This window comes from Musca domestica, unplaced genomic scaffold, assembly GCF_030504385.1.
Source record: "Musca domestica strain aabys unplaced genomic scaffold, Musca_domestica.polishedcontigs.V.1.1 13, whole genome shotgun sequence".
Lineage (NCBI taxonomy): Eukaryota > Metazoa > Arthropoda > Insecta > Diptera > Muscidae > Musca > Musca domestica.
The window spans coordinates 228,825-241,128 of NW_026712172.1; the positions used below are offsets into that span (position 1 = coordinate 228,825).

Here is a 12,304-nt window from a genome sequence, read left to right on the forward strand (position 1 = left end):
TTATGAGTTTTACAAAGTACAGTAAATTCCAAATTACTGCTCATTTGACTAAAAATTAAAAACTAATCGACCAGTACGTGAACAATTATAATATTCATATCTTTGAATAATTATGCTTTGACAAATATGCATAATAGACAAAAACTACGGGCCGGCAAACGGGGACCGGCCCAGCTAGTTCTATATATTTTCCTCCAAGACACAGTGTGACACTTCAAGATTTTGAACAATTCTTCTTAAAAATTTGACCACGATTTCTTGTTGCTGGTGACTTCAATGCAAAGCATGCTTGGTGGGGATCTCATTTAATAAATCCTAAGGGCAGACAATTGTATAACTGCATTATAAAACACAATTTCAAGACCCTTTCTGGGGGTAGTCCCACATACTGGCCTTCAGATCGCTATAAAATACCTGATTTGCTTGATTTTGCTGTTTACAGTGGAACTCCAACCGATAAATTACATATAATTAATGACGATGAGCTAAATTCAGATCACTCGGCGTTGATAAAAAACAATAGAACGTCATTTAATTTAACTCCAAGAAATACCTCACAAATCTCTCGCAGAACCAATCTAAATCTTTTTGGACAGTTATTAGAAAATAAAATTGATCTAAATTTACCAATTAACACATGAGATGACTTAGACGATACAATTGAAACGTTTAATCGGGTAATATATGAGTCGGCTATTACGTCTACCCCAAAACCTGCTGAACATTTAACAAACTGTACTTATATTAGAGTTTCAGCTGAAATACGAAACTTAATAGCAAACAAAAGGAGACTACGTAGAATTTGGAAAAATAATCGCAATCTGAATGCAGCAACAAAACATCTATCCGAGCAAATCCAAATTTACAAAAACGAAGGGATATCGTCCTACCTTCGAAAACTCAATCCTGTTTCAACTGACACTGACTACAAACTTTGGAAGGCAACCAAATTCTTAAAACGACCATCTAAACGAAATGTCCCACTTAAAGATGATAATAACATTTGGTGTCGGAGTAGTGAACAAAAAGCCTCTGCATTTACTATACATTTACACGAAGCATTTCATCCAAACAATTTGAGATCAAAAGAAGAAGAAATTTCACAATTCCTGGATATTGCATGTCAAATAGACAAACCTATACCACATGTAACACCAAAGGAAGTTTCTACTGAAATTAAACGACTTAACAGTAATAAATCCACAGGTTATGATAAAATAAACTTAAAAGTCATTAAAGCTCTTCCATGGAAAGCAGTACTATTTTTAACAGTAATATTTAACTCTATTTTGCGATTACAACATTTCCCAACACAATGGAAATGCGCAGAAATTGTTATGGTTCTAAAACCAAACAAACCAGAGAACCGAGTTTCATCATACAGGCCAATCAGTCTTCTTACTACATTTTCAAAAATATTTGAAAAACTGTTTAAACGCAGATTATTGCGTATATTGGAGAAATTCAGTATAATTCCAGAACACCAATTTGGATTTCGGCATAAACATGGAACACCGGAACAATGTCACAGAATAGTAAAAATAGTAGCTAATGCTCTGGAGCGGAAGTTGTATTGCTCAGCAGTGTTTTTGGACGTGCAACAAGCATTTGACAAAGTTTATATATTATATATAAAGTATATATATTTTTGATCAGCGTAAAATTCTAAGTCGATTTAGAGATGTCCGTCTGTCTGTTGTAATCGAATGAATGAATTGAGATAGAAGGCTAAAATTTTGCACACATTTTTGTTTTGCCAGTAGGCAGGTTAAGTTCGTAAATGGGCTATGCAGGTCCATTGGGCTATGAGACCCCAATATAACGGCTATATTCGGTATGTTTAAGATTTTAACAGAATTTTAACGGATTTTATTTTTTTAAAATTTCCAAATTCGTTCCAAATGGTGGAGGGTATTCAAAGTTCGGCCCGGCCGAACTTACTGCTTTTTAACTTGTTTTATTATAGAGTAGGATAGGTAAAAGGACATGAGGTTGCCTTAGGGTAACCGCTCCACTCGGATACTTTCTGGTCCATTGTGTTCATCCTATAATGGAGAAATGAGAAAAAGAGAACAGATAGGGAAAAAGTATTAAATAAAATAAGAATAGGTAATCCATGGCAACAAATTTTGCCACGTCACCACGTCATTTCTGGCATTCCGTCCTAGGTAATGTCCAGAGGGGATCAGAGTTGGCAGAGGATGCGGATGATTGTACGATCATGGCGTCGACTGCTGTAGTTGATGACATATTGTCAGGGTGAACAACTATCTCGCGGAGCTTGCCGCCTTTTTCCATGCGAGGAATATTAAAATATCCGCCAGTAAATCGACGGCCACACCATTTACCACATGGACTGCGGAGATGAGAACACAGCTGAATGTGCAGGTCGAGGGGCACATAATTCCGACCACTAACTACCCAAAATCCTTGTGTTAAATCCCAGTGTTAGAGAACGAGGACAAATCATGTGACACTTGTTCCCCGACCAGTCTGTGTCTCACGTTAATGAGCGCTGGACAGTGGCAGAGCAGGTGTTCGATCGTCTCAATTTCTTCTTCGTCCTGACATATTCTATAGTATTCAATGTCATAGCTGTCCCCTTCGAGGTCATTGCCCTCACCTTGCAGTGACCTGTGTTGATACCCACCAACAGTTTTAAGTCAGGTTTCAGGCCCCCAAACTTCTCCGAGGTCAAAGCACAACGGTGGTGAGATATAATCACTAGTGTTGGCTTCATCCCCACCATCTTTGCTCGCTCCTCGGCGTTCCTCTTCTAGGTTAGTTGGCGATCGAGGATAGTGCCGAGGTATTTAGCTTCAGAGGAGAGGCGTGACCCCATCTAGCATCGGTGGTATAAAGAAAGGACATTTACGTTTCCTCGTAAAGAGGACGAGCTCTGTCTTTAATGGGTTCACACCATAGTCCATTGCGACGTGCCTACCTTGATAAGGTGACTAAAGCTCCCTTCATCAGATCAGAGATTAGGTTAGGTTAGGTTAAAGGACGCGCGATTGCCATATGGCAACCGCTCCACTCGGAGACCTATAGGTCCATTGTGTTCATCCTAGAAAAGAGTTTTGAGAGATAGAAGAAAAAGTGATTGATAGAGAAGATGAAGATAAGGGATAGTGTAGTAGAGTGAGAATCTACGGCTGAGGAGTTTGCCGTGTCGTCTTTAGCCACTTGAGTCTTCTGGCTAGTTGAAGTATTACTACTGGGTCAGTGTTAGAAAAAGACGACAAGTCATGTGACACTAGTTCTCCCACTAGCCTATGCCTCACATTAATGAGTGCTGGGCAGTGGCAGAGTAAGTGTTCGATTGTCTCGATTTCTTCTTCATCTTGACAGATCCTACAGTAGTCAATGCCGTCGCTGTCCCTCTTGCTGTCCTATTCTTGCAGGAATAGAGTGCAATTAAGCCTCTCTTAGCTCGTTCCTCGGTGTTCCTCTTCTAACTTAGTTGGTGGTCAAGGATAGTCCCAAGGTATTTGGCTTCTAGCGAAAGGTTTAAACTGACTCCATCTAGTTTCGGTGGTGTAAATGTAGGGTATTTACGTCTTTTACCTCTGTCTTTGATGAGTTCACGCCTAGTCCATTGCGACGCGCCCACCGTGATAAGGTGACTAGAGCTCCTTGCATTAGATCCGAGATTGTTTGCACGAATTTCCCGGCGATTAACAGGACGACGTCATCAGCGTATGCGACTACTTTCGTTCCTGTTACCTCTAGATCCATAATTATATTATTGATGACCAAAAGCCAGAGTAATGGTGATAGGACAGGACACCCCCTTGCGGAGTGCCCCTCGTGACCGATTCCCTGACGTATATTTCCCCAATGCTCGAGTTGATAATTCTGCTGCTAAGCATGGTATCAATCCAGTCTATGAGGAGTTGGGGTATTTTAAGTTTTGATAAGGAATCATGAATGGATTCTAGCGTGACGTTGTTAAAGGCTCCCTCAATATCGAGGAAGGCAGCCAAGGTGAATAAGGAACCATTCATGTACTTCTCTATATACCCTACGACATAGTGTTGCGCTGTTTCAACAGACTTACCTTTCATATAGGCATGTTGAGCATTGTTGATGACGGTCTTGGGTACTAGAGATCTGATCTCTATGTCTATCAGCCTTTCCAAAGTTTTCAGTAGAAAGGATGAGAGACTTATTGGTCTATAGTCCTTGGGAAGTGAGTGACTCGGTTTCCCCGCTTTGGGGATATAAGTAACTGTGTCTTCTCTCCAAGCTTCAGGAATGTAGGATAGACACAGACAAGCTTTGAAAATCTCCCCCAGTATTGGGGATAATGACGCTGAGACACGCTGTATCATAGCGGGAATAATACCGTCTGGTCCTGGAGATTTAAAAGGCTTGAATGTATCTATTGCCCATTTGATTTTGGGTATGCTTACTATTCTGTTAGCCAAGTTTTGTTCACTAGCCGTATGATCACGATGCACTTGATCGGTTTGCCGATTGCTTGCAGCGTCGATACAACCTGGGATGTGTGTGTTGGCTAGCAGGTTAAGAGTCTCTAGTCCAGAGTCAGTCCATGTGCCGTCAGTCCGTTTTATACTTCCTATGGATTTAGGATCCTTCGAAAGGACTTTACGAAATCTGGAGGCGTCGTTGACACTTTCAATAGACTCAGTGAAACATACCCAAGATGTGCGCTTGGCCTTCTTGATCTCACTGTTGTACTTGTTAAAGGATGTCTTATAGGCATCCAGTCAGTACGTAGTTTGGTCTTGTTGGCCCTATTATACAGTCGTCTACTCTCCCTCATTAAGTTGGCTAAATGCTTTGACCACCAAACTGGTTGACATTTCTTCCCTGGGTAGGTTGGCGGACAGACTTTTTCATAGCAATCAATCAAAGCACTCGTTATCGCATTTACGGAGTTGTCTATATCGAGGGTTGAGGTTAAGACCATGTTTTCGAAACAGTGAAGCCTGGGTGTAGCCAGCTCCGTAAATTTGTCCCAATGTGCCTTTCTTGTATTCCTATGTGGTTTTTGAGGAATACCATCTACTAAGACTTTGAAAACTATTTTCCGGTGATCTGAAAACGAGCACTCAGGAGAGACTTTCCAGTCTTGTATTAGGGATTCATCCTTGTTAGTTAGGGTGAGGTCAATGACCTCTGCCCTGTCTTTGATCTGGAATGTTGCATCATTGCCCCTATTACAAATTTTGAGATTATATTTTAAGATAAAATCAAAAATCGACTCACCTCTGACGTTGGTATCGTTGCTACCCCATTGGAAGTGGTGTACGTTGGCATCACAACCTATGATTAGATGCCCTTTGTCAGCCAGATCTTCGAGCAGCTCCTCTACTTCATGACCAGGTGGGTCAGGTCGCTCGTACGGTAGATATAGAGATATGAAAATGTGAACCCTTCCGGATTTAGACTCCAATCTCGCTACCGTAACGTCTCCTCCACTGTTGTTGCTAAGGAAGATAAGTTTTAAACTCTTTTTGGCAACAATACACGTCCTTACCTTATCACCATTGGAGACCGCGTAAGAGACGTACTGCCCACTCCCTAGTCCAGTTACCCTAATATTGTATATATAGGGTTCCTGAACCAGAGCTATGTCTACTTCAGCTTTCGAGAGGGATAGGAGGAGTTCTGCAGCAGCTGCTTTGCAGTGATGCAGATTAATCTGCATGATGCTAAGTAGCTGCTGTTTTCTTCCACCTAATGCAACGGCGTTAGACGGAAACGGTTCCATCCAGCGACGAAATGCAGTTTTCCCCCACGAGCTTGAAGGTATTCCTGGCCATCCGTATCCATACATACCTTGATGACCAGGCCCCCTCCCTCAGTGTTTGAACTGACAAGACGCCAGTTGTCCGTTTTGAGGTTGGGGTTTTGCTTGCCCAGTATTGTCAGGATGCGTGCCGAATCCACGGATGGTGGTGGCACCCAAGCCGTCAATACCTTACGGCAGGGGATGTCCTTCAAGGATACAGCCGCCAGATCACATCCCTGCCAGAGATCGCGAAAGCCAGATACTGCGGTGACCAGTTAATCCTTAGATTCCTGGTTCTCGCAGCACATTACTTTCACGCCTTTGTAAAGGGTTGCACTGCCGAACTGCATACTTCGTGGGTCACCCTCTCCCGTGAAGACAAGCTCCCTCAGACGATCGATGGTTCGAATAGCAACCATCGACTGTCGCTGATTTTACCTTCCGGTTCAGCCTTGTCGATGATTGCTACCCGAAGATTATCCGGGTAGATGGTTTGCGAGTATTTCCTCTTCCGTTCTGTTTGGCCTGCCGTTTGTGACTTGACCTCTCCCTTGTGAACCTTATCAGGCTTAGAGCTTGAAGGGGCTGGTGGGGGAGGTTTAGTCGCGACCGGCTTGCTAGCGGACGGAGTGGAAGTTGTGGGCAAAGGCTGAGAAGCCGGGCCCTTGGATGCCTTCTTGGACTCAGGGTGTGGTTCTTCCGTAGACCGACCCCTTTTCAACGCTGGGGGTGAAGAGGTATCGGCCTCCGGTGGAACTGCTATAGTGGGCTTCGGATTCTTGGCCTTATTTTTCCCGCGCTTTTTGGCAGGTGGATTCGACCCAGCAGTGTCAGCATTAGCCGTCACCTCTTGAACAACGACCGTGGTGGTCTTGTTAGTGGCGACGGAATTGCTGACCTCCGCAGGGCCCTCAGCAGAGGGTTGAACCACAGGTTGGTTTACCCTACTGCTGATAGCAGATTGTAGGAGAGGTAGAAGATTCTGGTTTAGAGAACAGCTCGGTAAGTGCGGGTGGTTCCGTTCGAACCTAGCAATTACCTTGAGGTTCATCTTGATCAGAATCCTCTCTCTCTCCGTTATCTGCGCGGGGTCTTTGCCGATAAATTTTTTGCAGTAATTTACCGACCTTTTATATCCCCGCTTTGCTTTCACCTCTTTTGGGTCGGCGCCATCACGAGAGGTAGGGTTTCTGGCAGGATCCCCGCCAGTGCCTACAATGATGGCGTCTTGCTGATCGAGGCTGGTGGCATCGGAAGTGACCGACGTTATTCCCTCCTGAGTTTTGGACTCCGCGCAAGTCTCGCTGGGAGTGTTCTTGGTGGCTTGTTGAGATGACTTACCACTTTGAGACGAGGAAATGACCGTGATGTCCAGTTCCTCATCCGAAAGTGGTGAGTCATCTCCAAAGCCAGAAGGAGTACTCTCCTGACTGAGCCTTAGCGTTTTTGTCTTCTCCAGGAGGGCGGACAACTGTTCGCTATGTCGCTGGATGTTGTCATGGATGACGTCACTGTAGCTCAGTATGTCGTCCCCTCCCGAATTGGAAATCATGTCCTGTGGCCGGTCCTTGGTCAGTGCTTCTTTGGAAGCAATGGTGTCATTGGTGGAAGTTGGGGTTTTGTTTTTGTTGTTATTATTGTTTTTCTCCATGTGAAAGGTCGGACTTGGAGGAGACGAGGTCCACCATGGCATAGCCTCCCTACCATGGCAAGGACTTGGCAACTAAGCCTGTTACTCACTGAGGCGCCCAGGTATCAGTGAGGCAACCGTGCGAATACAGTCGGTACCCTGACTGCAAACCGAGGAACGCTGATGGGCACGGTTTACGTAACACCCCAGCGTTAGGGGGTCTTATTCCTCGGTAGACCAACACCGATCACTGGATAATTCGAGGCGCCAGTTGTTCGCCTCGTCGAACCAGGGATCATGGGCACTCGGATATTTATTCCGAGACTCTCCCCCCGGAACCGCTGAATTGTCCGCGACTGCTTATTTATTCGCAGCTGCCCAATATATCTATTGGGCGTTCCACTATCCGCAACCTGTGGACGCGTCCGGTAGCAACCAGCTATGCTTCCGATGATAGGCCTCAGATCAGAGATAGTTTGCAGGAATTTTCCAGCAATCAACAGGACTATGTCTATAGCCCACTTAATTTTGCATATGCTTACAATTCTGTTGGTCAGATTTAGGTCCCCAGCCGAATAGTCACGATCCGCTTGATCGATTTGCCGATTAATTACCGCGTCAGTACAGTTAGGGAAGTGTGTGCTGCCTAACAGATTAAGAGTCTATACCGAAACGGGCCACCCTCTCAGAGCTTGAGCTGACATTACGCCAGTTGTCTGGTTTGAAATAGGGGTTTTGTTTGCCGAGTATCGTCAGAATGCGTGTCGGATCCACCGATGGTGGTGGCATCCACGCTGTCGATACTTTACGGCAGGGGATCTCTTTCAAGGATTGACTGGGCAGATGGTCTCTGAATGCTTCCTCTTCCGTCCTCTTTGGCTTGGCCGCTTCCATGTGGCTCTTTACAGGCTTTGAGCTTGTAGGGTCTACTGGAGTCGATTGGGTTACAATCGGCTTGCTGACCGTCGGAATGGGAGTTGTATGAGTTGGCTCGGAGGTCTGAACCGAAGATGTCTCCTTGGCCTTAGGTTGTGGTTCCTCCGTAGATCGGCCTCTCTTCAACGCTGAGCGTGAAGAGCTGTCAGTTTCCTTCGGGACTGCCGAGGCTGCCGTCATCGTGGCTCTGCCTTCCTTGCTTTACGTCTCCCTCGCTCTTTGGCAGGAGGGTTTGACTCAGCGTGGTCAACATCCACCTCCACCGTAGGAGTAGGTACCGATGGGTTTACTGACCACCACAGGGTGTGGATCTTCCCTTTCATTGATAACATATGGTAGGAGAGCTAGAGCAACCTGATCAAGAGAGCAACTCGGTAGTTGCTCTCCATATAAATAAAAAATAATTGATAAAAAAACTAAATAAATAAAAAAAATTATCAACGAATAGTAATATATATACAAAAAATAATAATAATTTAAATTTAGTAGCAATTCAGTAATTAGACCCTCAGACACAACTCCTCTACCAAGCTGAACAACAGTTTAACAAGATAGAGAGGAAAAATGCAAGAGGCATCAATACACTTAAGCGCTAATCATCACTCGTTTCCAACCGAGCGAAAGTAGCTACTACAAGTATAGCAAAAAAATCAGTAAAAAAGAGAAAAAACAATAAAATTATGTACTACATGGAAAATAAACAACCATAATAATGGAACCCAGCCAATAACTAAAAAGAAATAACAAAAAGTAACCCGCAACCAGAAACTCAATGAACAGACAAATATTTAAAACACCTCTTCCTGTACAAATCAAAAGAACAGGTAAATTTATGCAGGGTCAGAGGGAGCTGATTTCACAGTCTCGCAACTCTCACAACAAACGCCTTCTCACCAACCACAGACGAAAATCTTGGAAACAGCAATTGCGGATTTCGAGATGATCTACAAAACACAAACTTATTATATAAAGGAGAATTAACATTCCTCATAATTCTGTAATGACACAAAAGCAGGCGATATTCGACATATCTGTCAAAGGACAGTCCAAGAAACTTAATAACATAGTGTGTTACACGATCACTACGGCGCAACCCAAACACATACCTAACAATAGAGTTCACAAGTTTGCGTACGCGCAGAATTAGGCAAGCATTCACTCCAGAGATGACTTCCAAACAATAGTTGACATGAGACATTAATAAAGATCAGGAAGCCATCATCCTAACACTAAGAGGCAAATGAGCTTGAAGACTCCGCATCTGAAAACGCACACGAGACAGCAAAGAATCAACATGTGCTGAAAAATTAAGCTTGGTGTCAATGACTACACCTAAACATCTTATCTCATCCACAACATTAACCACAAAGGAGCCAACACAGTGTACGGCGTAGGAACATAACGAGGACTATAAATTTCTTAGAGAACTTTACCGATCTTTTGTAACACTGTTTCGCTTTCGCCTCTTTCGGTCGGCGCCAGTAGCTTCGCCTCTTTTAGTCCAAGAATCACGGGCACTCGCCCGCCGCCTTGACTTCATTTATGCTAGTCGCAAGGACTGGATATAATTGTACTCTTTTAGTAAATGCGATGTTTGCTTTTCGATTGTAGCCATGGCAGTGGACCTATGCCATTCAAATTAATAGAATAAAAAGGTTTAGGTTTTTGGGATACTGCATAATGTTCTTGCATTTGTTCTATCAGGCACAGAGCACATTATACATTTCAACCTATTTTTTGGTGCTTGTTAATTATTACATTACTTTACTCCAGTTCGACTGTACATAAGTCATCAACATGTCTTATTTTTGTTCTTGGTCGATGATCAAGTACGAAATGATAATTCTACAGCTCTAAAGTCCTTCGTGCTGCACGTTTTTTCTTCTTTTTTTTTGCTATCACTTGGACAAACTCCTGAAAAATTTACAAATTCCCATATTCTTTGGCACATTTCTTTATAAAGTCTCAATTACCTTCTTGTGTACTTTACAACATAAATATTCTATTTCTATGAGAATTTACATTTCACTTGTCGTTTGTATGAAAAGCTATCACATTAGTTCAAAAAAAAAAAAAAAAATAAAAAAAATAAAAATCCACGAAATTAAACTTAGAACCAGTAAAGAAAACTCAAAACCATATGATACTACCCTCCACCACTATGTATATTCTCTCGTAAAATAAAGGTTTATATTGGGCGTTTCTGAACTCTATTAGATATCTGGTACAAAATATGATTATGATAGACTCCATATTCCGAAAGTTGGAAATTTATACACCAAATCGATAAAACATACATATGGAGCTAGAGCTATATCTGAACCGATTTTCACCAAGTTTTAAATGTTAACTTCTATAATGAATTCGCTCGGAAGTGCAACTTTTCACTCACATTGGGCTGAAATTATCCATTTGGTGCACAAGAAAAATTGAATCAGACAAAGATATATATATCCAATCTTGATAAAATTTGAATCATGTATTGCTAGGCTGAATCTTATATCTGGTACCAAATATCATTGTTATGGGGAGTATATTTCGAATATAAGGGATGAAACATATATATGAGAGCTATAGCTATATCCTAACCGATTTCCACCCAATTTAAAGTACTTATTTCTATACTAAATTCGGTCTAAAGTGCCAAAATTCACACCATTTGGACTGATGTTAACCATTTGGTGCACAAGAAACCTAAAATCTGAAGAAGATATATATGGGAGCTATATCTAAATTTGGACCGATTTTCACCAATTTCAATAGGGTTCGTCCAAAATTCACACCATTTGGACTGATATTAGCCATTTGGTGCACAAGAAACCTATAATCTGAAGAAGATATATATGGGAGCTATATCTAAATTTGGACCGATTTTCACCAATTTCAATAGGGTTCGTCCTTGAGCCAAACAAATGTTATTTAGAAAATTTCATCTCGATCGAATAATAAATGAATTTTGTTTACAAAAATACATAGAGAGACAGACGGACGGACATGCATAAATCGATTCAAAATGTGATTCTATGCTGATCACCAAAAGGAACTATGAACATGGAACACAAAGACATAATACCCTTACCACTATGTGGTGTAGGGTATAAAAATATGACTTTTGGCTACCAGTTTGTTTTTTACAGATAAAAATTAGTAGAGGTTTTCCGTATTTAGAAATATATATGGAAACGTGGACTGATATAGCATAATCTATACTAAGCATCATTATCACAGCTAATAAATCGACTCAGAATCCGGAAACTTTTATATATGCTCAATGCGCAACAGTAATAAGAACTTTTATTGGAACCTGCATTTTATTGATTTTAAATATTTAAGTCCGTTTCAGGTGATATCTGGTGGTACTACATGATATCTATGGCATTTTATTGGTCTCTAACAGTAACCCAATTTTTCGATGTGAAACGGAAAGACTTTTGGCAAATGTTCGTCCATCATATGGTAACACTACTTTTAATGTCGTTAAGCTGGATTTGCAATTTACACAGAGTTGGATCATTGGTGCTTGTTATTCACGACTGTGCTGATATTTTTCTTGAAGTAAGCTTAATTACGCTCTACCTATATTTTACTGTAACTTATAATATTTTTTTAATCAACAGGCTGCGAAATTGACGAAGTATGCAAACTTCCAAAAACTATGTGATATAATTTTTGCAATTTTTACCGTTGTATGGATAGTGACACGTCTTGGCTTTTATCCCCGCATAATCTACAGGTAAATTTGTTTATTTCCTGTCGTAGTTCTCATTAAAGCTAGTGATAAATCTTGGGGTTTATTCTTTAACAATGCCAAACGATTTAATGAAAACAAGTGTAATATTTTATGCTTTTTTAATAACCATGTTAAATTTTATGAGAAATGCACTAGTTGAAAATAAAAATAAGGAATATGATCTTCCGTCTACTGGGTTACAACCCCAGTCAGCGTTCACGTAAACTTTCATTTTACTTTCATTAGG

The 12,304-nt window shown here is 41.7% G+C and overlaps 1 protein-coding gene across 1 annotated transcript in view; it reads left to right on the forward strand.

The window, feature by feature from the left end:
* LOC101890389 (ceramide synthase 6) overlaps window positions 1–12,304 on the forward strand; it is an 87,313-nt gene that overhangs the window by 34,456 nt on the left and 40,553 nt on the right. Inside the window, exons 4-5 of the mRNA XM_059118471.1 lie at window positions 11,661–11,882; window positions 11,945–12,060. Of these exons, the coding sequence (XP_058974454.1) occupies window positions 11,661–11,882; window positions 11,945–12,060 (338 nt within the window). The remainder of the gene's footprint in view (window positions 1–11,660; window positions 11,883–11,944; window positions 12,061–12,304) is intronic.